Genomic DNA, 25,608 nt, shown 5'->3' with positions numbered 1-25,608 from the left:
GCCCATTTGTAGATGTAGATGAAATGCACATTAAACCACTACTTCCACTACTCCTTTGATAGAAACTTTATTTGAACACAAATGTATACATTTTCATGAAGTCATACAGAATATTGACCTCATTACCAATTACCTGAGCTGATTGAATACAACTACATAATGTCCAGATGTCTGTTGTTTATCTGACAAAGACTTAAAATGTTGACACTTCCATAAATTAATCAAAAATATGTTGATCAATGGAACATTTGAACACCCCCCACATCCTAATCTGAATAAAAGTATCTAAAAACGTTACACAGACATTATTGAAAGACGTTTATGTGAAACATATGTCATTTGTACAAAACTGTAGCCTACATTTAACAAAATATTTCCAACAAGACGCAATATAGATTTCCATACAAACATTCATTACAGTCACCCTACCAGTCATGTGAAATCAACAGAGAAGTGAGACAGCGGCGGATGATAATGCTGGTGTTTAAAAAAGAAGCACTGCCTTCTCTACAACACGGGGACGATACTACAAGGACGCCACGTCCACTAAACGGACCAACGTACGCGTCTCTGTGCACGTGAGCATAACTGTGGCATAACGGAGGTAGAAACTGTCCTTTACAAAGAATAAATGTTTCTCTTTGGCAAAAACAAAAATATAGGATGATCCACACGTCTTATCCTCAATGTTTCCCATCGCTGGTGTCAATCGCTAGCTTCGATTCGTTACGCTTCGGTGAGTGGGTGTCAGTCGTCCTCCAGTTGGACCGCTGGTAAGGCCAGGGCCGGGATGAAACGCTGGGGTTCACACTGGCGAGGGGTTTCAGAACGGACCAATCCCCTTCCTCCCTGCTGGCCCGCGCTGCTCACTGATTGGCCTCTGCGTCGTCGGAGGGCGGGTCTAGGGGTGCTACCGCAGCAGGTGGGTCGCTGTGCTCTCTCTGGATCTTCACAGAGCTCCTGCTGATCGCCATCAGGTCCCGGAGCTCCTTGTTCTCCATCTGGACAGCATGGAGAACGCCACAGGTTCAAGAACTACACAATAAACACGCATGCTGCTTCCTTCATACGGCTGAGTGGCATAGAGGTCTCTTGAATCACTGCTCAGTATTCAACTCCAACCTTATGCCAAGTGCACACATTGCTCAATTTAGCTAGTTCACTTTACCGGAAGTTCGACCAATCAACTAGCGATCCGGTTGATATTATAGATGTCCCTTCAAAGCATTCCTTCTCCATTTGTTTCCCTAATTTCCAATCTGGGATTAATGCACGTTGAACCTATCCTGGCTCCGCCCGCCTACGTACTTCCCGCTCAAAATTCCTTACACTTTAGTACTAGGTCTGGATTCGCGTTTAATTCGCGGGTTTTCTGCAGCCAATTTTTTGGCTGTCCAATCAGCATACAGAGGGAGTGGCTGAGAACAATGACGTTGAGGTTGTGCGCTAGTTTGAGTTGTAGTCAGAAGACGTTTGTATGACATCAGTCACGAGCAAACGTTAGCGATTGGTTATGGCAGATCCAGAGTGGCACTGGGCAGATCCAATAGTTTTAAACTCCAACAGACACACGCCTTCAAGTGAGCGAACGTTTTTCAATGGAGAGTGGCCAGACTAGGTTGAACCTAAACCCGATCACAGACCACAGAGAACTTTGAAATTCCGTCTTAGAAATTAGACAAAATGGTCAAAAAGAAAATGTTCCAATCTAAAATAATAACATACAGATATGTATCCAAATGTTCTACCCCTTCTATAAAACATGAAACAAAAAAAGTAATAAAAAAAAAAAGAAGATCTTTTGACGCTGAAATCGAAATCGCAATCAAAATTCGATTCATCTCCCAGCCCTAATATGTATGCGGTTGAGAGACAGGGTTTCCCTCCTTACCTCCAGCTGGGCCAGTCTCTGGCTCACCGAGCAGTAGTGCTGATCATCCACCTGCACGGCCTGCCTCATCACCTGGCCCATCTCACAGATCCGCTCCAGCTGCCCCTGCACCTCCTGAAGGCAAAACCACCGCAGCTCAGACCAGACGGCCCGGGGGGTTGCAGATCGCTTTCCTGCATTTCTCCCTCCTCATTTGTACATGTTTTAAATACAGTTCCTCTCCGCCACGTTCTGGTCTTGTCTGGACTTCCCCCCTTAGGGAATCAAAGTGGAATCTTGTCTCCTCATACAAATATAAATAATACTTTTGACAATTAAAGTCATTTCCTGCGGAAAGTGCTGTAGTGCAAAGTGAGGTTGAAAATATGATTTGGTAAAGCCACATAGTATAAGACGTAAAGAAACGTTAAATAGCTTAAATCAAGTGAAGATATTCAACCAGAGTCTAAATGGAGTAAACAATGTCAACAAACACACCACCTGTATAGACCTAGCTTAGCTCTATCTGCACTACGACAACATTCCCCTCGTGGATAACCGAGCTGCATCTATCTCTCTTTCGGCAGATACGTCTCTGTCTTTATTTAGCGCTTTTCTAACTAGTGGCCACTCAAAGCTCTTAATAATATCCTCTAACATTCACACACCCACGGCGGTGTCAGCCATGCAAGGCGACAGGCAGCGCGTCAGGAGCAGTCAGGGCGAGGCGTCTCGCTCAGGGACACCTCGACACTCAGCTAGGAGGAGCCGGGGATCGAACTAGCAACCTTCCGGATACCAGCCGACCCGCTCTACCTCCTGAGCCACAAGCCATTATCATTTCAATCCGTCGAGACGGCCGTGGGTCTCAAACAGGAATGTCACCCCGGCGTACTTTGGCGTGGTCCTGATGCAGGATGAGCACGGGTTTGGTGTCCAGCTCCTTCTTGCCCATCATCATCTGCAGCATCTGCTTGCGGTAGCGAGCCATGATGAGCTCCAGGGCGTACTGGTGCTCCTCTAGGGACAGCCAGAGCTCTGTGGAGCACGGAGGATCAGTGAACACCACGGGGCACCATCAGGAAACACACAGGAACATTTTTAAGTGCCAGGATGTACAACATACAATATGAGCGTACATTAAGTGCCAGGACATACGACAAACAATATGAGCGTACATTAAGTGCCAGAACGTACAAACACACAATAAGTGTGTATGAGGGGGATTCCTAGGAGAGATGGGGAGGAAAGGGGGCACTGGGGGGGGTCCGGGTGAACTCTGAACAAGAGAGTCTCGTTAGCTTAGCTGCGGGCGCGAAGGCTTGCCGAAGGAGAGAAGCCCAGGTTCCTGTCCCGCGGTGGAGGCTGTCGAGGTACTTAGCATCAGGGCAAGCCGGCCCAACATCGGTGACCGAGGCTGGGACTGGGACAGCGAGGAGGGGAGTGTACCTTTGTTCTCCCGCTGGAGGTCTTTGATCTGGGTGTTCTCCTGGGTCAGGAGGACGTGGGGCTTGTACTTGCTCAGCTCTTGTAGATCAGAGTTCTCAATGGGCTGCGGAAAAGTTGAACGAGAGAGAGGGTGAGGTGTGTGTGTGTGTGTGTGTGTGTGTGTGTGTGTGTGTGTGTGTGTGTGTGTGTGGGTGGGTGGTTGGGTGGGTGGGTGGGTGGGGGGTTAGCTAGGGGCTGTATTAGACAGAACCCCCACAGAACTATGGGGGTTTGGCTGGTTCTGATCAACGACCACAGGCTGTGTTGGAGCTACCTTCAGAATCAGAAAGAGTTGTATCACTAGGTAAGTTTACACATACAAAATGGTTTTCCTCTGTAATGTTGGGCAAGTGAAGGAAAGGACATGGATCGGAACTACAGACCACCAGTCTCGGAGACTTTCCTAAACCCCACTACCACTATCATGAGCTATATCGCTGATCTCGACACAAAACTTCACTTTAATGGTGGCCAACTGTATATTTGTTTGCAATCTCCACTTTCAGCCAGTTGCAATCGTGGAAAGGTTAAAACATGTCTCAGAAACTTCCCTTCACACCCATACCGCGATCATTCAAGCAACTGTACATTGGACATTCAATGAAACAAACCTACATTAAACACATCTCCTTACCTTGTCGGGCAAGGCATGCCCCACCTCTCGCATGCTTCGCACCCTGTGACTGAGGGCTCCGGACTGGTCGATCAAGCCCTCCGCGGCGTTGTCGTGCTCTTTCAGCCTCTCCAGCAGAGTACGAGCATCGCCCAGGACCTTCTCCAGGGTGCAGGCCATCGCCCGCCGCCGACACTCCGTTCACGGAACGCAACCTTGAATACCGCAAGCGCCCCTCCCTCACCTTCACCGCGACTGCTCCACGACCCCCCTGTTGCATCCAACGAGGAATATAACGCGAGGTGTTTACTGTTTTGAGCCCTGTGCTGATAGATAAATCAACAAATGTCATGTAATACGGCGGGACGTTGTGTGTGTGAAGTGTGGAAACTGCGATAAGATTTGCGCTGAGAATAACTTTGACATCACTTCCGTGTTTCAGTGAAAAGGGGGCGCGTTCAAGAGGTGACAATTTAAGAAACAATATCACCTAATGGTAGGCATACTACATCGCGGCGTACAGAGATACATAAGTCGGGACCTATTCAAATAACAGATAGAAATGTGTTTGCGTCTGCTAAATCTGTAACGTAAAAATAAATTCCTCTTGGATTTTAAATACGTGTATTTTAGATGTATTTATTACATATCCCATTATTATCAATGGTGTGGATTAATTGTTAAGGAATATGTATTATTTTATAGCAAGACAATATTTTTTGGTACGTTACTGTTTGTTATTATATTAAAACTTTCCCGTTTTATTTGAAGGAAACGAATTGGTTTTTTTAAGAAAACGTAGCAAAGGGGTGGGGTGTGCGGGCGCTATGAAATATCGCGAGAGCACAAGCCCAAATCATTAACCTACGTAATGTGCCGTGCTGCTTCTAGCGGCGCTGGTGACAGTGCTGAAAGCTGTTGGGGTAAGTTTTCACTCATTTCACTATTTAAATACTTAAGGCGATCGTATAAAGTCTAAACACGGTGTTCATTCAACGACGGGGACCGCGCTCTGAACCCGAGTTAAACACTCAATCTGCGACAAAGCCCGAATGTGCGGAGTCTGGGCCTGGGTGGGGGCAGCGCTGTTTTTCCCTTGTACCATAAATCTCCGACACTCGGCCAGCATGCTATCCAACCCCGTCTCCTTTCGGCTACGTGCACCCATCAACCCTTAGGTTGCCCGTGGGCTACAAATAGCGTGGATAAAAACCCGATGATCGCTAACGGATTTGGTCACGTTTGTCAAATTGTTCGTTCAATGACGGACGGAGCCGAAGGGCAGCGGAACCGCACGAAGCGTCGCCGAGCAGCACGAGTTCACACTGTCGCATTTTCTTTGTTGTCCCGACACATAAGGTGGTTTTTCTGGCCTTTGTATGGTCAAAGCGGGCCATCGCGATACGTGCGACCACAACAAAGTGACAGTAAACACACATCTGGAGGCCAACCCACCACATTAGACGGTCTTGGTGGAGAGGGAAGTGTCTTTATGTACCGCTATGTGCAAGGCTGCTGTCCGGCCTGGTGAACCAGCGGAGCTAACATGCTACATTCGGGCCGATCCGAGACGCGTACAGGCTTTGTTAGGCACTCGGGTGACATACCAAGCTCGTTTTGTCAGACAGTGGTTTTTTTGGAAGGGGGGGGGGGGGGTCTGCTTGTTGTGGATAATACACACCGGGACGTGTTCACTCTGTCATGTTGGTTAGATTATAGGCTATCTCAGGCTTTAAAGCCTGTTTTTACATGTTACACAACAGAACAGTGTTTAGTCTAATTGCAGGAGTTGCTATCATGGCACTACTGTATTCGATCCGTGTTTTTTTGTTTCCACGAACTCAAAGTTTTCGACCTCCCGTGGCGGAGAGACGTGCCTGTGTTCCATGCGTCATAACGCATTCAGGCATGGCCTGGGGTCCCCCGTCTCTCCATGTCCCTGGTCTCTCCATTGCATGGGGTCCCCTGTCTCTCCATGTCCCCTGTCTTGACAGCAGACAGTCTGATTAACCTAACGGTCACTAACCCTAACCTAGATTATCGGGAGGGGCAATGCTCCATCTAGTGAAGCTCGACGGTTTGATATATCTTAGTTAGATTGTGGTTTCGATTTCGACGGGGTTTAAGAGCAATTCACGTCATTTTGCTGAGGTTTTTCCCCAAAACTAACAAAGAATAAGGACATTGTTTAACAAGGAACCATGTTGTGCTTGGATTCTTTGAGGAGTTATGTACTACACGCACCGTTATGGAAAGCACGTGGGTTGGGAGTCCTAAACAGGGATTGCGACAGTGTCTGGTTGAAGGATATCAGGTGTCCTGTTGGACCAGCCTGTTTTCAAAACACGGGATTCAGGTCAACAACATGCAGAGACCCCGGATAAGATCTTATTGACCGAGAGGCCTGACTTTGAAGTCCTAGGAAATTAAGTCTTGGGTACTTCTGTGGAGAACCACAAATGAGGACAAAACCTTTTCGACCACGGGTCTCCAGAAATGTCATTACAGTCCTGCCGATAACTTGAATCCTATCCTCAATCTGTTGTGAAAATAGTGCATTTTGAAGAAGTATATCGGTTTGCGTGCCACTCACTCCTTTGCTATGGTGGAATGGGAAAAAAACGAATTACAGAGAACCCCAGTCTCTGAGAATGTCTGACTGTTCTGCCAATATCTTCTAGCATATACTTGTGTCCATGAATCTCTCGACAAAAGCATTGAACTCGAACACATGGCTAGACTGTCAGCACGAAGCTGCACCCACGCGCGCCGTCTATTGAGCGCTGGCTCAAAGCGTGCCATGCTTTAGAAGACCACACTGCCAACCATGTACATCCGTGTAGTGGGACGGGGAGACGTATGTGCCAGGACTTGTTGATCCACAGCTCTCGTCATTGTCTAGAGCCAGCTGAGTCCATCTATTTTTACCCGTGTGAATCCAGGGCCAAAGAATCCCGCCCGCGCCCAATAAATAGAACCAGTATGGCCCCAGGGTCATGGGGCTGTCCCGCCTCTGGTACCGAAATAAAAATGCCACCGTGCGGCGGCTTGGCCTCTCGTTGCGTTGACCAAAGACGAGAATTTTGTAACGACGTCCCTCGTAGTTTTTTTTTTTAGTCCAAAGCTGTGACGTGGGTTGGTTGTTTATTTAACTTTGACTATCGGATCAGTAAGTGAGTTGTCTTGACCTTTCCCTAACCAGGTGTTCTGTGTTTTCTACCTTTCCCTCCACAGTATGAAGTGAAACCTTAAAATAATTTTTGTAACATCCGCAACTGCTTCAAGTTCAGATCAAAACAAAGAAACTCAAGAGGAACGGCCTAAAAACAAGCAAGAAGTTGCAACTCTCAATATACAAAGGTTTGAAATTATTCTAAAAGGATCACTTTGAGGATTTCCAAAACAGACGCAACCAACCACCAAAGATACGCTGCTGCCTATTGGAATCGCGCCCAAGAGAAGCTGCACGACAGAGCCAATACTGAGACGTCGGTAACCGATCTGAAACCAGAAGTTTGTGCCTACTCGACAGCTTTGACAAAGCACATGTCCCAACGCTGCTCCTAGCCTTCTTCCTCCTCCTCCTCCTCCTCCTCCTCCTCATCCTCGCCACCAGCTCACCCCGGGGTGTGGAGCGAGCTTCTATCTTCTCGTTTTTATTTTCCTCTACGTCCCCTGAAGTCTCTCTCTTTCTCACCCTTGTTTCTTCTCCCTGCTGTCACATCGCAATCCCCCCCCCCCTCCCCAAGCAAGTGTTTTTGCACCTGCGTTTGCCTTTTTTTTTTTGCGACTTTTGTTCCATCTCCTTTTTTTTTATATGCCTCATGCAACTATCTAGAACTTGTGCCAGAAACCTGTAACAAAATAAGTGTGTGCGACCGTGTGTGAAGAGATCTACAGTACAACTGTCCAATCGTCCAGAACTACAAAGACCCAAGACGCATATCGAAGGTCAGTGGAATTTTTGTTTTCCGTCTGTTAGGAACTATTCTGGAGACTGGTTAATTTTAAGTCCTTGCATTGAGTGTCATGTTGCTTACGGGTGGGACGGGTGGGATCTATCCTTCACAATATGAAGTGGAGATAAAAGGGATGGAAAGCTAATCTACTTGCCAGCTGGGTTCACGTGGGACTGAACAGAAGGGATTGTTTATGCGTCTTTGCCTCAGAAGACAAAAGGCATGATGTCCCCAATCCCTTCACTTGAATCAACACCCAGACTTCCTGAGACATCAAACATGGCAGACTGAATATTTATCTAACCAATAGTTGAATGTCAACAGAAAACATTCCATGAAATAAAAGAAGCAATTTGATGATGGATCTTTTTGTTGGTATGATGTAATGTCGCCTCGAATGCTGAACTCTGAACCAGAATGGTTCAAACGCATTGGCAGTTGATTCTATACAATTGATACTGGGCACATGTTGTTGTTGTTTATAGTTTCCATAGCGATGGGATGGATATGTCATGGTGCACACATGCATGTCCCATGTATGTCGCAGCCTGTGCCAAGGATCATTCTGGAAGAAAAAAGCGATTAGGTCGGGTATCAGTCTGGAAGTCTGTGTGTTTGGTGGAAGATGGCGCCCCAAATTTACTCTCTGCAGGCATGTGAACCGGGCCTAATTCGGATGGAAATGTTGCAATTGTTTTTAAACGATCAAAAGTTGCTGATCAGCTGGACATGGGACCGCCCGTTCTCTCCTCGCCCATCCATTCGGAGGTTTTGCTCTCCCGGATGTCTTGGACTGATGCCCCCCCTTTTTAAGAACAGTCTCTGACTGTTTGACTATTGGTGCACTGGCTGATATGTCTTCCTGACCTGTTTTTATATTTCAATTCTTTGTCCCTCTGTTCATCCCTGCAGACATCCCAGCGGTTCTTCCTTGGGTGGTCAGACACTTTTACTTTTGCTTTTCCTTTTTATTTTGTACCGAAACACTCGGGTCGGTCAGACGACACAAGTTCTCGCGTTGAGTCCGAGTGTACATGGACAAACATGGGCAGTCCTTGGAAAGGCTTTGTCGAGTTCACCTTGCCAGCGTCGCCACCCACCACCTTCGTTAGCCCTGATCTGAGCAGCTCCTCCCCCATTGGGCTCAGCCTATCACCGTATGGCCCGTCCGTAAGTTCCGCCTTCCAACAGCCTCCCTCCTGCGTGCCTCTCCATCCCTCCCTCGCCGCTCCGCCATCGTACACGCATCATCCACCCGGCCCCATGTCCTCCCCTCTGTCCTGTCCGACTGCCCAAACCCCCCCCCCCCCCCCCCCCCCCTCCATCATCAGCCCCCCCCCCACCACCGACGGGCTCCGAGACTAGCCTCTGCTCAGGTCCAGCGGGGCTGCGTGAGGTGTGTTTGGGCCTTGGTGCGTCGGTACATTGTGGCGTCGCACCTTTTTTAAAGATGCTGACCAATTTGAATTCAGAGGGAGGAAAAAGAGCTGAAGTTGAGTTTAATGGAACTCCAATATGGTGTGCTACTTCGCCTCTTGTGACACTTATATTTGTGTTCCTTCTGGATTAATTTTGTCCTTTTTTAAATCTAGGCATTGAATCATGGCCACTCCATTTTTTAGAAACCTTTTGGGTTTGTAGTTTAATCACGTTTGTGATTTAAGACTCGTGGACAAAAGACTAAATGTAAACTCATTAGCCTCACCTGATTAACGACTTGAGAGGTTAATTCATTGGTCTTTGTGTGGACTCAACTTTTCAGAACCCCTTGGGCACCCAAACCAAAATGTCCTATTGCCGGTCTAAAATGCCCTCTGACACCAGCTGAAATGGTGGCTAATCCCTGAATGCAGTGCAACGGCCATATCAAACCAGTCATAATTTAATAATGTTTGGCAACGGGTAGGCCTTTGTTTTTTTGTAAAGCTCAATGGCTACTAAAATGAGACTGATCTGGGACCCTTCATAATCCACCCTCCATTACCAATCAACAACCGGCTAGCAATTAGTCCCGCCTCCACCTCCCATACTCATCTACAAGCTGGCAACTAGTCCCGCCTCCACCTCCCACAACCAATCACCAACCGGCTGGCAACTAGACCTGCATCTGTCATACCTGTCTTCTGTACTTTTATTGGTTATTTCCTTGGCTTTCCTTGACCTCAAACAGTTATTTGGGAACTTGCAACAATTTTTTTTCCTTTCTTACAAAGTGGTTAACCTGAAAGAATGGTTAACTGCATTCTTCTAAATTATAATTTCTGCATGAGTAGATTTCATTTCTCGATGCTTCTGCTGTTGTCCGCGGTTCGCCTGTCCTCACGTCTTGGTAAAAATGGAGGCTGGGGTTAGTGAGGTGAGTGCTGCATGAAGCGCTCAACTATTGTTCTTCCCAAGTTTTATTTTGTTATGCTCTTGAACTTAGGGGTTAGGAGCCCAACAGAAAATACTCACTGGTGGAGAACCTTAGGCCTTCAAACTTAAAAAGAGGATTCCTGTCTAACAATATGTTGTTCTGTACTACCTAGGGGTTTGAGTGCTTTACTTATCAAATTGCCTTAACTGGAAAACCAAGGTTTTGAGGTTCTATAAATCAGTTGGCAACTGTGGACTGCAGTTATGTAGATGGGTTACTATCAGGGACTACGGTTAAGGAGATGATTTATTTCAGTGGATAACCATTAGATAGAGATGGCTTACTTGCAGTGGACTATCATTATGGAGCTGAGCTGAGCTACCATCAGTTGACCAGCATTATGGAGATGGTAACTTGTAGAGGACTTCCATTATGGAGATGAGTTTCCTACAGTGGAGTGGACCTCCATTATGGATCCGAGTAACAGTCAGTGGAGTGGACCTCCATTATGGATCCGAGTAACAGTCAGTGGAGTGGACCTCCATTATGGACCCGAGTAACAGTCAGTGGAGTGGACCTCCATTATGGATCCGAGTAACAGTCAGTGGAGTGGACCTCCATTATGGATCCGAGTAACAGTCAGTGGAGTGGACCTCCATTATGGATCCGAGTAACCAACAGTGGAGGGGACCTCCATTATGGATCCGGGTAACCATCAGTGGAGTGGACTTCCATTATGGACCTGGGTAACCATCAGTGGAGTGGACTTCCATTATGGATCCGGGTAACCAACAGTGGAGGGGACCTCCATTATGGATCCGGGTAACCAACAGTGGAGGGGACCTCCACTATGGAGCCGGGTTACCAACAGCTGAGGACCAATGTGGGCACAGGCTCTTAAAGAGCAACTGCTTCCCTCCCAACAGGGCTTGCGAGGGCTCCCCCTACTGTCAGAAATGGAGCGAGGCAGCTCTGAGCCGCCAGTAGCCCGTAGCTCTGGCTCCGCCCCCTCGACCGACCCGGTACCAATCCCCCGCTCCTCCTCCCTGTCATGCCACGCCTACCCAGGAAGTAAAAAGCACAAGCGGACCCCGTTGTATGAGAGATCTGTAAGTGTTTGGTTTGCTTGGCCCTGGGCCGTAACCCCTTCTCCGCATGGGTTTGGACCCAACATGTAGGATCGTTCACTAGATCACGGACCGTTCACTAACTGGCTATTGGATCTTCCACTAGGGGAGGGTCAATATAACAACATAACCTTTTGAAATTGAATTGCATGGAGTATCTAAATCAGGCGTGATGTGATCAGGCCTCAGATTGGTTGGAAAGGGGTTTGGGTGAAGTGTGTTTTTCGGAGCATGTGGCTAACCAGAAGTAACCGGCGTGGTGTGTTTTTTTTTTATTATCTGCGGATAATGTCCTGAATCAGGTCGGCTCCTGAACCTGCGTGGAACAATGGCGAGGCAGTGTCCTCTGTTCGCGACCCGTTGCGGTCAGACCCAGAACGCTCTAGCCCCCCTCCCCCCCCCACCCTCCCCAAACCCACCCCCTCCTGCATAGATGTTTGCTCAACATTGCATGCGTCATTAAAAAGTAGCTGCTCCAATAACTAGTGGCAGTTTGTTTTCTGGTTTTAGGTTTCATTTGGAGTTGTGTTTATTTTTCTTTGCCTGTACATTTTCATTCAGAACGTCTAGGTGTGTACCCCGGTGTCTTTCGGGCGGTGGTATTTTTTTTGTGCTGATGTTGTGCGTTGTCCTCCCAAGATGAGCTTTGACCCGGGCATGCTCCACAACAACGGCCACACGGCCTTCGCCAACGGCTCGGCGCCCGGTCTGCGGGAGACGGGCGTGGTGGAGAAGCTGCTCACCTCCTACGGATTCATCCAGTGCTCCGAGCGCCAGGCCCGCCTCTTCTTCCACTGCTCCCAGTACAACGGCAACCTGCAGGAGCTCAAGATCGGAGGTCAGCAACCCCCCCCCCCCCCCAAGTCGGAGGTCCTGACACGAGCCAAACAAAGAGCCCCTTAGGCCAAAAAAAAAATTTTGTTTGGTTCCGACCGACCATGTCTATTTATGTGCGACCCAAATTATTTTATGAGCTTTAAAAAAAAAAAACATACTATAATTACGTTTTGGTACAGCACCTCTTCATTCTGTACAAGGATGTGCGGATTTTCTCGTTTTTAAATGAAAACAACCTAACTATCATTCGCTGCCGCTGGAAAAAATAAAATAATAAAATTAATTCCCTATCTACCGATGACCTCAACTGACAACCAACAGGAACCAAACTTTTTTTTTTTTTTTAGGCGTTTCTGCTCACGTGAAACGTTCTTTTCTGAACGGGATAGATCAAAACGGAGATAGTTGATCGCTAGATAACTTACTTTATTTTAATAATTGTCACTTTATTAACCCCCCCCCCCCCCACGTAGGGAAATTCCTTTGTTCCAGCAGCAGTTGAAGGCGCACGATATGATACAATACGACTACAAATACATAGTAGTGCTAAGGAGTACAAAAGTAGATGCTAAAGGACAAACGGGGCGAACCGGTCAAAGTATGTTGGATGTTGTGGCCATGGGTACTTCAAAGGTTCTGAACCTCTGTTTCCTAAACGGCCCAAACCAAACCACTTTGTACTGAGGAACACAGTTTGTTTCCGTGAGACACCGGAGTTGTATAAACAAAACAAACGCCGACTCCCGACGCCACGCTAACCCCGACCTGTTGTCAAACCGGCCTCTGCTCCTCTCTCCCTCCCTCCCTCCCTCCGCCCCCTTGTGCTTGTCTCCCCCCCCCCCCTCACAGACGATGTAGAGTTTGAGGTGTCTGCCGACCGGCGCACCGGCAAACCCATCGCGGTGAAGCTGGTGAAGATTAAGCCTGAGGTACTGGCTGAGGAACGCATCGGGGGCCAGGTGGGGCCAGCACCGCACGCCTCTCCCTTTACTGTGCTGCATGGTTATATTCATCCAGTTAAGGAACACCATTTTGATTTTTAAGTTTCTCTCTGTCCGTGTCTCCTGTTCCCCCTCTCCTTCAGTGTGTGTGTGTGTCGTGTGTGGTGTCTGTTGTGTGTTTGGGGTGTGTGTCTTTATTTTGTGTTAAGTAGGTGTTAGTATGCAAGCACTTGTGGAGTGTCATTCTTAGATAGGCGTTTGTTTTGAGGTGTAGCGGGCGGCCAGTTTGACTCCCAAGCCGGACGGATCTGGGTTCGATCTACCATTGCCCACGTCCTACCTGAAGACCCCTGAGCAATGGGCCTAACCTCTACCTGCTCTGCTGGGATAAATTCCTCAAGATAAATATTGAAATCCGGGCTTATTAAGAAAATAAATACAATAGTATATTTTTGCACATTTGCAAATAAATCTGCTAATGTGGAAGATGGACGCACAAAATGGAAGCTCTGTTTTTTCCTTCCTGTGCGTTATTTAGAATTATATGTTGTGTAAGCAGCCTCTCCTTTAAGTGCTAATTGTTAGAATAAATATGTGTTATATGTGTTTATTAAATGTTGCTTCCCTGTCCGTGTGATATCCTGGTAAAATGGCCACCTTTTTTTATTCCATGTGATTCTAATAATCCAACAAAAAATTCTTCCATATAATATATGAAATTTTTCGAAAAGTCAAAGCTGAACAACTCAAAACGGCCATTGTACCAAGATCTAAGTGTTCTCCCCTTCAACCAATATTCTATCCATCCCTCTCGGTGGTGCAGGTGTCGTGCCAGCCCTTTTAACCCCGCCCCCCCCCCCCCTGTCTGCAGGTCGTCTCTGCCATCCCAACCCACCTGGACGGGAAGGCGGCCCCCGGTCAGGCTCCCACCGGGAGCGTGTGTTACGAGAGAAACGGGGTAAGAGCGTAGGAGCAGGGTTCAAAGGGGCTCAACTCTCAGACGATCGGGCTGCTAGGACATCCTGTCGTTGCAGGCGATGGGGTGTTTCTGATTGGCTGTTCTGTTAAAACGTCCAATCAAAGGGACGTTTATAACTTGTATCTATCTTTCAGAATTGAAACATGCTTTCTTATTTTTGAAATCTCGGGAGTACAACATGCAGTACTCCAAAGTACCACTAGGGGTACACATACCCCCATTTGAGAACCACTTTGCCCCCCTCCCCCCCCCCCCTACAGGAAGTGTTCTACCTGACTTACACGTCCGACGACATCGAGGGAAACATGCACCTGGACACCGGCGACAAAGTCAGCTTCTACATGGAGACCAACAAGCAGTGAGTACCGGCACATCCTGGCCCCCCCCCCCCGTCTGTGGTCACACCTGTTGGCGGTGGGTCAATCGTATTCAGAGCTTTGTCCCTTCCTGCCACCAGCACCGGTGCGGTCAGCGCCCACAACATCCACCTGGTGAAGAAGAAGCAGACACGGTGCCAGGGGGTGGTGTGCGCCACCAAGGTAACGATGGCTCCACACAGGGCACCCGTCTGCACTCGACCGAATAGACTCGTGTGTTCAATCTTAACGATAAGGGGTTGCAAGGTTAGGTCATTATTAGGGATCGACCAAAATGTTTTTTTTTAGGATACCGTTTTTTTTATTATATTTTTATCAGTCTTGGCCGATGAGCGAAACGATACCAATTTTTCTTGAGCCGATACTGCTTTTGCTCCTCAATTATCATCATAAAATTTCCTTGTCGGATAAACATAAAAAGCGTAAATATCGGCTGATAATATCGGCCGGCCGATATATCGGTCGATCACTAGTCATTATGACAGCCCCTATCTTCATAGTTCAGTAAAGATTTAAGGTAGATGGAAAGACGGATTAATAATGCAGCGAAGGGTAAATGGGGGATTTTGACTACCGGCAGTCTATTTTGTCAAGGCCCTACAAGTTGTACGACATCTAGAGAAGCGTGAGAAGCGCATGAATGCAGTGTGTAAGATTGGCGCGCAGTGCTGACCCAACGCGTTGCCCCGTGACTCCAGGAGGCGTTTGGGTTCATCGAGAGGGCCGACGTGGTGAAGGAGATCTTCTTCCACTACAGCGAGTTCAAAGGAGACCTGGAGGACCTGCAGGCCGGGGATGATGTGGAGTTCACCATCAAAGACCGCAACGTAGGTTCCTCCTTCTCCTGCTCACGGCCACCTGCCTTTAACCACACACCTCCAGGGGTTGACATGAAGCATCGACAGGGTAAGGACGTCATGTTCTCTGGGGGTAAGGAGGTCATGTTCTCTGGGGGTAAGGAGGTCATGTTCTCTGGGGGTAAGGAGGTCATGTTCTCTGGGGGTAAGGAGGTCATGTTCTCTGGGGGTAAGGAGGTCATGTTCTCTGGGGGTAAGGAGGTCACGTTCTCTGTGGGTAAGGAGGTCATGTTCTCCACGCTTCATGTTCTCCAGGGTAAGGAGGTGGCCACGGACGTGCGGCTGCTGCCCCAGGGAACGGTCATCTTCGAGGACATCAGCATCGAGCAGTTCGAAGGAACCGTCCTCAAAGTGATCCCCAAAGTGCCCACCAAGAACCAGGTAGGAGCTGGCTAGAACGGCGTCTTTGTACCCACTGGTCCCAGATCAAGGTCTTAATCCTGATGCTAAGAGGATGATAATGAGAGGAGTTTTGCATGGATATGTACACTTATTTAGGAGGCGTTTTGATCCAAGCTGAAGTGCACTTGGTTAGAAGTCTTTGATAAGCATGTGGATATTATCTACTCAAGGGTGCCAACAGGTTTACTGTGAACACGGGGGATCAAACTCAGAACCTTGGATTAAGGGTCGGACCACCCTTGCACGACAAAATCCCTCCCCTTCAAATTGTTATTTCATAAACCTGTTGAAGCCACTGTTTGTAGAAGATGTAGGAAGGCCACCCCAGGTTGGAGACGGGGTTGGAGTCTGTGTTCCCACGACGCGGTGGCTCTCCCTAACGTCCGTTCCCCCCTCTTGCAGAACGACCCCCTGCCAGGCCGCATCAGCGCCCGGATCGGCTTCGACAAGGAGCTGCTCTTCGGCGAGAAGGACACCAAGTCCAAGGTGACGCTGCTGGAGGGCGACCACGTGCAGTTCAACATCTCCACCGACCGGCGCGACAAGCTGGAGCGCGCCACCAACATCGACATCCTCTCCGACACCTTCGGCTTCACCAAGGAGGCCCGCGAGATGGTAGGCAGGGGGGGGTCGCTGTGACGGGGGGTGGGAGGGTCTCTGTTGGGGGGTTAGGGGGACGCTGTTGGGGTGGGGTCGCTATTACTGTGTCTCTGAGCAGTGGGCTAAGGTCTCTCCTGTTTTGTGTGTCTGTGAGAGGTCTCCTGTGTTGTGCGTCTCTTGAGGGGTTGTGTGTGTGTCTGTGAGCGCTGGGCTAAGGTCTCTCCTGTGTGCTGACGGGACCCCGGTATGACCCCCAGTGTCCGGCCGGGTCTTGTGTGTTGCAGGGGGTGATCGCCGCCATGCGCGACGGCTTCGGCTTCATCAAGTGCGTGGACCGCGACGCACGCATGTTCTTCCACTTCAGCGAGGTGCTGGAGGAGAGCCAGCTGCACATCTCGGACGAAGTGGAGTTCACCGTCGTCCCAGTGAGTACCCCGAGAGAGACGGGCACCTCACCTCCCGAGTCTGCCGCCCCCTAGGGGCTCGGAGGTGTCCCCACAGGCACGTAGGACTGGTTACCTTGGTGCATCCAACGCTCTGATCTTTAAAGCATTTTCGTTTTACAAGGCAAGGAGTAAATCTGTAATATTATTTGGTTTTCTGTTGGATCTAATACACATGGTACAGTACAGCGTACTATGGGATGTAATTATTTTCCTAATGGATGACAAGACTGCAACTTTTCCCCAATGTTTCAGTTCTAAATGTTTCTTCAGACTGCACATCTCCAAAGCAATCCTACGAGTTGTTGTCCTTTTTTTAAAGCAACTCTTTTAAGTGTGTCCTCCTGGACGAGGTTTCCCCATCGACCGTTGTAGCCCCACCGTCTGAGCCCGGTTCTCTGTCGGTTCCCCAGGACATGCTGTCGGCCCAGAGGAACCACGCCGTGCGCATCAAGAAGCTGCCTAAAGGCACGGTGTCCTTCCACACCCAGTCGGAGCAGCGCTTCATCGGGACGGTGGACAAGGAGATCATGGCCACCACGCCCGCCAAGAACGTCAGCCCCAGCAAGGCCAAGGAGAAGGTACGCAAACCCCCCCCGGGCTCATCTTCTCCTCTCCCCTCTCTTTGCATCACGTCTTCTGCCCTTTACTTCTGGCCTGCTGTTTGTTTTGAGTCGAGGCTAGACCCATCACTGTCTCTGCTGCATAAACTTTGATTTTTTTTTTTATTTTTTTTTTCGCTTTCTCGGTTACTATTCCATGACTTTTTAATTATTCCTTCGTTTTTGTTTTGGCTTTTGACCTTCTATTCAACTCGCTGTGTGTCCCGTCTCTCCGTTAGAAGAGAGATAAGGTAGGACGCTGTTCTGTCTGCATGACCCCCCCCCCCCCCCCCCCCAGCTCTATTAATCAGTTGTCAAGATGCATGCTGGGTAAGCTTGGCGGACGCACGCGCCTCATTCGGGCTTCACGGTGCACACAATGTCCTCTAGTGATGGGAGGGTCTGACTGTCCTGGCTCTCCAACGTGAGAGTCGGTAGGACGGTGATCTTGGCGGCATGGGTCTGGTATTAACCCCAACCATGCTTCTCTCGCACTAATGCAAACCATGTGGAAACGGAGGGAATTCGTTGACAAATAACTTGCACAGAAGTACTTAAACCATGAATGGCTGTGTTCTATTAGATTTTCATTTAGTGTGCTGGTAACATCTGTTTTTCCTTGGATGTTATTTTGCTGTGAAGGCAAACCGCTGACCTGCTGATGCTAACACTCGGCACGCTTCCCAAAAGCACACTTTGGCTTTGAAGGCTGTGCTCCTTTGTGCTAATATAGCCTTAAGGCTAACTTCTTAACACGCCTCCATCAAGTAGTGGAACTCCCCCGTGTTGCTGAGGACTACGATGCTAATGTGGAGGCAACACCGCTACCTTAACACGGAGACCCAGCAATTCAGACTCAAACACCAAGCCATGATAACTTTGTTGACGTTTGGGCACAGGGAACTCGGGCACTTGCTAGAGACGGCTCCATGAAGTACTGATTATTGGTGTCCACAGCTGTCCAGTTGTCTGTCCATCAAGCTCATGATGTTTGTGCTTCTTGACGTATGCAGGAGCCAGAGGAGGGTGTGATTGCATATGAAGACTGCGGTGTGAAGATGACGGTGTTGTACCATGCCAAGGACCTAGAGGGCAGCATCTACCCCCAGGCCGGAGATAAGGTACGTCTGTGTACTAGATGGTCCCTGATGAGTGAAGGACTGCAACGGCCCACTGTGGGCTTGCAGAATAACTGTAAATTGGTGTACTTCAGTCTGCAACTAAATAACATATTGTATGGATTAATTTAAAGGTAGGGTTAGCTAACTTCGGAAAAAGACAAAAATTCGATTAGTGAATGTGATGGGGTTGGTCACAGAATGTGCGAGGTATTCCTAGTGTTGAAATACCAGGGGGAGTTCTCTACTAACGAGGTGAAATAGTTAATTGGTGTTCTAGACGGTCATGGAGTTGTGTTATAGTTAACTGGTGTGTGACTGGTGCCCTACCTCTCCTTGGCCACCAGGTGGAGTTGTGTCATAGTTAACTGGTGTGTGACTGGTGTCTTACCTCTCCGTGGCCACCAGGTGGAGTAGTGTTATAGTTAATTGGTGTGTGACTGGTGTCTTACCTCCAGGTGGAGTAGTGTTATAGTTAACTGGTGTGTGACTGGTGTCTTACCTCTCCGTGGCCACCAGGTGGAGTTCTCCATCAACGAGGTGAAGCGCACCGGGCAGCAGAGCGCCGTGTCCATCAAGGTGCTGAACCGCACGGCCGCCAACGCCAAGCGTCTGCAGGGCTTCGTGGCCACGCTCAAGGACAACTTCGGCTTCATCGAGACGGCCAATCACGACCAGGAGATCTTCTTCCATTACAGGTGAAGACCCCAGGGCGTGTGGCGTGATGACTGAGGGGGGGTTTTGAACGGGGAAGTGATGTCATAATAACCGCAGTCATGGCACTTGATGCCGACCCCAAGCATCCATCCACTCCGGTTTTTGGGACTCTTTTTTTTTTTTAGGGTTCATTCATTCAAATAGCTCTAACTTCTTGTTCTATGACGGCTAGTGCTATGCAGGGCTGAATGGTTAATCCAATTCAAATCGAAATCGTGATGTCGTAGAACGCGGTATGCATATCGCAAAGGCTGTGATTCCAAAAAATGTAATAATAATAGTGATTTGTTACCGTTACTGACTGGAAATCAGTACGACTCATTTATTTTTATAGTTAAATAAAGAAGTCTTATAATATGAATTAATCAACACATCGGCCTGGCCTAAAGGAAAGAGCAGTTTTTATGTTGACTGCTTCCAATGTTGTGTTCTATGACGACTAGTTCTATGACGTGTGTGTGTGTGTGTGTGTGTGTGTGTGTGTGTGTGTGTGTGTGTGTGTGTGTGTGTGTGTGTGTGTGTGTGTGTGTGTGTGTGTGTGTGTGTGTGTGTGTGTGTGTGTGTGTGTGTGTGTGTGTGTGTGTGTGTGTGTGTGTGTGTGTGTGTGTGTGTGTGTTTAACCCGTCCTCTCTCTGTGTGGTCTCAGCGAGCTGTGCGGCGACGTGGAGAACCTGGAGCTGGGAGACACGGTGGAGTACACACTGTCCAAGGGCAAGGGGAACAAAGTGAGCGCCGAGAAGGTCAACAAGGTGGCTGCAGGTGAGATCCTCTCCTCCACTCCTAGACCCTGGTCTACCATCCCTTACCACGGGGCAGTAGTCGTTGGGAGGTCCTCAAGTCCTGACCGCTGTCATTTATTTTCCACCAAACAATAGAACTTCTCAGAAGTTGAGTAAAGATCAGTAACTTTCAAACCCCGACTGCGGCCCTGATGGATATTAACGGAAGATGCTGATTTGTGTGTGTGTGTGTGTGTGTGTGTGTGTGTGTGTGTGTGTGTGTGTGTGTGTGTGTGTGTGTGTGTGTGTGTGTGTGTGTGTGTGTGTGTGTGTGTGTGTGTGTGTGTGTGTGTGTGTGTGTGTGTGTGTGTGTCAGTCACATACACAAGTATAAGTTGTGGTCGCATCAAGCCCTGTCAAAGCTGATGGGTGGGGGCGACGCCCACACTCAGTGATGGTCCCAAGCGTGTGATGGTGTTGAAGGCGGTGTTGTGTCCTCTGCAGTGAACGGCGTGGGCGAGGACGCCGGGGGCGGGGTGATGCTGGGGAAGGTGGTGCGCCCGCTGCGCAGCGTGGACCCCACCCAGACGGAGTACCAGGGCCTCATCGAGGTGGCGGAGGAAGGTGGGTGGTGTACCGTCTGTCAGCACTCGCCGTGGTCACGGAGCAATGCAACCATCCACCCTCGCAAGAGCACACGTCTGTAGAGAAGGGCTACGCTCCACCCAGGTGGTCCTTACTGGGCTCCACCCAGGTGGTCCTTACTGGGCTCCACCCAGGTGGTCCTTACTGGGCTCCTCCCATCACCGGGTGGAGGTGTTGATGATGATACCGAACCTGGTGCGCCATGTTGCCAAGCAGGAGATCTCCCCAGTCCGTGTGTGTGTTTGTTTGTGTGTGTGTGTGTGTGTGTGTGTGTGTGTGGGGATGGCTCATTTAACCTGAGTTAACTCATTCACTCAGTCTCACTCTTAACGCTGTCACCCACTAACTCGCACTCAGACACTATCACTCAGTCTCACTCTTAACGCTGTCACCCACTAACTCGCACTCAGACACTATCACTCAGTCTCACTCGGACACTATCACTCATTCACTCAGTCTCACTCATTCACTGCAACAGGTGAGCACCCTCACCCATCCCTAGAGTCCGATCAGTCTGACTCGGGGCTAGGGGAGGCTGTTTCAACCAACCCTCATCCACACACATGTTCTAAATCAGATATGAGGGGACGCACTTGACCCGACATTGATGCAGTTCAGTTCCGCTCTGACCTCTTAAGCAGATTCTGATGTACTGATTGACTGGTGCTAATGTGGCTAAGCTAACCCCCGTGCCGTGACCCCTCCGGTCCACCAGGTGGCGCTAAAGGGGGCAACTATCCGTTTGGCATCATGGGCATGGCCAGCAAGGCGGACTGCCTCCAGAAGGGCGAGCTGGTGAAGTTCCAGCTGTGCACCGTGGTCCAGACGGGCCAGAAGATGGCCTGCAGCGTGGTCCCCCAGAGGAGGGCCCTGGTGGAGTGTGTGAAAGACCAGGTAGGAACCGTGTGTGTGTGTGCGTGTGTGACCCCATACTGTGTGTGTGACCCCCATACTGTGTGTGTGTGTGTGACCCCATACTGTGTGTGTGACCCCCATACTGTGTGTGTGTGTGTGACCCCATACTGTGTGTGTGACCCCATACTGTGTGTGTGACCCCCATACTGTGTGTGTGACCCCCATACTGTGTGTGTGTGTGTGACCCCATACTGTGTGTGTGACCCCCATACTGTGTGTGTGACCCCATACTGTGTGTGTGACCCCCATACTGTGTGTGTGTGTGTGACCCCATACTGTGTGTGTGACCCCATACTGTGTGTGTGACCCCCATACTGTGTGTGTGACCCCCATACTGTGTGTGTGTGTGTGACCCCATACTGTGTGTGTGACCCCCATACTGTGTGTGTGACCCCCATACTGTGTGTTTGACCCCCAAACTGTGTGTGTGACCCCATACTGTGTGTGTGTGACCCCATACTGTGTGTGTGTGTGACCCCATACTGTGTTTAAACCATGCCCCCAACTGAGCTAGTGCTGTAGAAGTTTAGATTCACTTAACAAGGACATGACTAGTGTTAAGAACATGCAAAAGCGACTAATCTACAACTGCACTTTTTAAAAAATTTGCTTTGCTCTCCGTCACTCTCTCCTAGAAGTGTTGGTTGCTAGTTGAATTCTTATATTTTTGCTGCAGTCCTTTAGTCCCTTTTAGCCCGTCTCCTCGTTCAGTAGCTTCTGTGCCGTTAAACCACACCAGTGGTGTGGTTTAACGGCACAGAAGCTACTGAACGTCCCTCTCACAAGTGTTGGTTTCTAGTTGAATTCTTATATTTTTGCTGCAGTCCGCTAGTCCCTTTTAGCCGGTCTCCTCGTTCAGTACCTCCTCTGCCGTTAAACCCCACCAGCGGTGTGGGGGTGGGGGGGGGGGTCCGTGCCTTCAGCTCACGGGTGTGAGTGTTCTCCTTCGCAGTTCGGCTTCATCACCTACGAGGTGGGGGAGAGCAAGAAGCTGTTCTTCCACGTGAAGGAGGTTCAGGACGGCCTGGAGCTGCAGACCGGGGACGAGGTGGAGTTCTCCGTCGTGCTCAACCAACGGACGGGCAAATGTAGCGCCTGCAACGTCCGCCGCGTCAGGTAGGCATCACCGCCGCCTCCGCCGCCTCACCGCCGCCTCCGCCATTAGGTTATCGTGGCCGATTTCCTAATTCGATTCGATTTCGTTTCGTAAGGTTCTGAAACGATTAGTCGCGTTTCAATTCTGCTCTTAAATAATAAATGGCTCAACTGTGTTACAAAATACAACTGTACTTTTCCTCTTCATCTTAAACAACAGGTTTTAAGTGCATACTTGTAAATCGGACAGTTTAAACTTGAGCTGTAAACAAAACTGTCTCAAGTCTCAAAAGTGCAATTTTGAAATTGGAAAGGAATTGCAAGTGAAAGTGTCCTGGAACCACAACATTCCATCACTGCACATTGCATTAAGGCAGTGTTTATTAAAGTGCAAAAATATTAATAATGGTAACAAATATATATATATCTACTACCTATACTCCGAGATCGTACACAAAGTAATGGTATTACCAGGCACTCAAAACCAAAACAAATAGTATTCCAACCAATCATCGACCAGGGGTGGGTGTTGTGGGGTTTTGCGCTGCGTTCATGATAGCTTTTGCTGGATGCATCAAACACTGAAGGGAGGGGCCAGCTGGCTCTTGTTTGTCTGGGATCTCGCTTCAAACACCAACAGAAGTGACGTCGCCCAACATGGCTGATACAACCTTTACAGGGGCGGCGTCGCACTCGGTGGTTCAGAATAACGGTATTCCTTCGTACACGTGTTGTGAAACACTCACGCTCTGTTCAGTTACTTGTGGTTCAGGTACTTGTGGGTCAGTTACCCGTGGGTTAGTTACTTGTAGTTCAGTTACCTGTAGATCTAGTTATTGGTAGTTCTGAGTGGGTTTAGATCTTTAGGACGACGTGGGGGCGAGAGGCTCAATGAGTCGAGACCCTTACGGAGGTCAAAGGTTAACACTGTGTTGGTCTGCTCCCCCCCCCCCCCCCCCCCAGTGAGGGTCCGAAGCCCGTGGTCACCCCCCGCCCTGAGCGGCTGGTGAACCGTCTGAAGAGCATCACCCTGGACGACGCCAGCGCGCCACGCCTCGTCATCGTCCGCCAGCCCCGCGGGCCAGACAACTCCAAGGTAACGCTCACGCTCTCACTCTGACGCTCACTCTGACGCTCACCCTCTCACTCCCTCTATCACTCTCTCACTCTAATGCTCACCCTCACTCTCATGCTCACCCTCTCACTCCCTCTATCACTCCAACGCTCACCCTCTCACTCTAATGCTCACCCCCTCTCTCACTCTCTCACTAATGCTCACCCTCTCACTCCCTCTATCACTCTAACGCTCACTCCCTCTATCACTCTCTCACTCTAATGCTCACCCTCTCACTCCCTCTATCACTCTCTCACTCTAATGCTCACCCCCTCTATCACTCTCACTCTAATGCTTACCCTCTCACTCCCTCTATCACTCCCTCACTCTAATGCTCACCCCCTCTCACTATCACTCTCTCACTCTAATGCTCACCCTCTCACTCTCTCTATCACTCTCACTCTAATGCTCTCACTCACTCTAATGCTCTCACTCTCTCACTCTAATTCTCACCCTCACCTACTCCATCACTCACTCTCACTCACTCTAATGCTCTCACTCAATCAAACTGGCCGTCAGTCACTCAGTCTCACTTTCTCACACAAACTCTCCATTACATTCTGCTTCTTGTGCTTATTATCTTTTAAAATGTTGGGTCCACATTAAGTAAAGGCGTGACTGTATTGTCATAAAACACTAAAGCGGGGGGACTTTTAATGTGGCGTTTGACTGGTCCTCAGAACGGTTGAACCCCCGGCGCCCTGTGTGCTCCAACACCAACGGGCTCACAGCTGGACTAAAACCTCCTCTCCTCTTCCTCTCCTCTCCTCTTCCTCCCAGGGCTTCAGCGTGGAGCGCAAGACCCGGCAGCCCGGCGTCATCGACTGAGATCAGGCCTCGGCCCCGCCCCTGGCCCCGCCCCCTGCCACGCCCCACCCGGCTGTGCGACTAGATTAAGAAATGCTCCCCCGCCCCCCCCCCTCTCTTTATCTGCTTGTAAAAAATCCAACGCACAATCCCATGCTGCCGCGCCTCCACCCGCCTGGTTACTACCCGCCTGGTTACTACCCGCCTGGTTACCCGCTGATCACCTGCTTGTTACCCGCTACCAGCGGCAGGGGGGTCCTCTCATTCCACGTCTCTCCCCCCCCTCCCCCCTCCCTCCCCTGTGTGTGATGTACTGCAGGGTACACAAGATCTCTCTGACTGTTTGTGCGTGTGTGTGTGTGTGTGTGTGTGTGTGCGCGTGCAGGTGTGCTGTATCCTACGATTGGTCGTATCGAGTAACGGAAGATATTTGTGTTTTTGTTCAGTTCTTGGGGGCGTCGCCCAATCAAAGTGTCCGCCTTGGTTTCGTTTTGTTTATTTTCCCTCGTTTTTATTAGATGTTTTTTTTTTTTGGGCTTTCCCTGGAATTCTGCACCCGTGTTCTTTCCCCCGGACTTCCATGTTGTAAGCGTGTGAGTTATAGCATGTGCATCCCTCCCCCCCCCCCCCTTCAGCATCCTGTGGTCCTGGCCGCGATTGGCCCGGGCCGTTCTCCCTGGAGACAGGAAACAGGAAGTGGCCTGGCTGTCGGAGGTTTCCCATCGTCTGCTCTTTCTTTTTTTTTTTCTCCGTCTTGCGTACGCTGGAGCGAGCGAGCCGATCCCGGTTCTCTCCCTGCGGGCCGCTTTTCTGTTTTCCCTTTTTCGTTTCCGGAAACGTTTTTAAAAAGAAGACGAAAAAATAATGTAGGAAACATTGATGCTTGGTTCGCAGTGAGGGGCGGGCCGTACGGGGTCTTGGTTTGGACGTCCGACACCGGGTCGGAGAAAGCCTTCAGGCGCCTGCGAGGTTGTGGGTTCGAGTCCCGTGACGGAGCGGCCCTGGTTTCGATTTTTGTCGTGGTGGT

At 49.5% G+C, this 25,608-nt stretch overlaps 2 protein-coding genes across 8 annotated transcripts; one reads left to right on the top strand and one right to left on the bottom strand.

The window, feature by feature from the left end:
• Positions 1-31: 31 nt before the first annotated feature.
• sike1 (suppressor of IKBKE 1) lies at positions 32-4,419 on the bottom strand. Its single transcript, XM_056594799.1, has 5 exons — positions 3,993-4,419; positions 3,320-3,422; positions 2,766-2,908; positions 1,892-2,005; positions 32-1,001 (listed from the first exon to the last, which is right to left on the bottom strand). The coding sequence occupies exons 1-5, from the start codon at positions 4,149-4,151 to the stop codon at positions 867-869; spliced, it is 654 nt and encodes a 217-aa protein (XP_056450774.1). The 5' UTR covers positions 4,152-4,419; the 3' UTR covers positions 32-866.
• Positions 4,420-4,788: 369 nt separating this feature from the next.
• On the top strand, positions 4,789-25,421 carry csde1 (cold shock domain containing E1, RNA-binding). 7 transcript variants are annotated; one of them, XM_056594631.1, is made up of 21 exons: positions 4,789-4,894; positions 7,206-7,922; positions 11,213-11,395; positions 12,053-12,251; positions 13,100-13,209; positions 14,063-14,149; positions 14,431-14,528; positions 14,628-14,709; positions 15,246-15,374; positions 15,660-15,785; positions 16,209-16,421; positions 16,691-16,831; positions 17,263-17,430; positions 18,465-18,572; positions 19,089-19,267; positions 19,933-20,045; positions 20,510-20,629; positions 21,366-21,544; positions 22,518-22,681; positions 23,624-23,756; positions 24,555-25,421. In XM_056594631.1, the coding sequence occupies exons 3-21, from the start codon at positions 11,243-11,245 to the stop codon at positions 24,600-24,602; spliced, it is 2,550 nt and encodes an 849-aa protein (XP_056450606.1). In that variant the 5' UTR covers positions 4,789-4,894; positions 7,206-7,922; positions 11,213-11,242; the 3' UTR covers positions 24,603-25,421. The 7 variants fall into 7 exon arrangements, with proteins under 7 accessions (XP_056450606.1, XP_056450598.1, XP_056450590.1 ...); XM_056594623.1 differs by having other exon boundaries at positions 14,604-14,709; positions 16,664-16,831; XM_056594615.1 differs by having other exon boundaries at positions 13,100-13,266.
• Positions 25,422-25,608: the final 187 nt, after the last annotated feature.

Source organism: Gadus chalcogrammus, chromosome 1, assembly GCF_026213295.1.
Source record: "Gadus chalcogrammus isolate NIFS_2021 chromosome 1, NIFS_Gcha_1.0, whole genome shotgun sequence".
In the NCBI taxonomy this organism is placed as follows: Eukaryota; Metazoa; Chordata; class Actinopteri; order Gadiformes; family Gadidae; genus Gadus; species Gadus chalcogrammus.
Note: the sequence above shows the minus strand (reverse complement) of the source record. Positions and strands in the feature narration are given on the sequence as shown.

Coding starts and splice junctions, on each gene's coding strand:
- sike1 (XM_056594799.1), bottom strand. CDS start 4,151: ATGGCCTGCACCCTGGAGAAGGTCCTGGGCGATGCTCGTACTCTGCTG. Junction 3,423..3,992: donor GGCATGCCTTGCCCGACAAG/GTAAGGAGATGT, acceptor ACTTTTCCGCAG/CCCATTGAGAACTCTGATCT. Junction 2,006..2,765: donor TGCATCAGGACCACGCCAAA/GTACGCCGGGGT, acceptor TTTTGCCTTCAG/GAGGTGCAGGGGCAGCTGGA.
- csde1 (XM_056594591.1), top strand. CDS start 11,243: ATGGAGCGAGGCAGCTCTGAGCCGCCAGTAGCCCGTAGCTCTGGCTCC. Junction 13,267..14,062: donor TGCATGGTTATATTCATCCA/GTTAAGGAACAC, acceptor CCCTGTCTGCAG/GTCGTCTCTGCCATCCCAAC. Junction 17,431..18,464: donor CCAGCAAGGCCAAGGAGAAG/GTACGCAAACCC, acceptor TGACGTATGCAG/GAGCCAGAGGAGGGTGTGAT.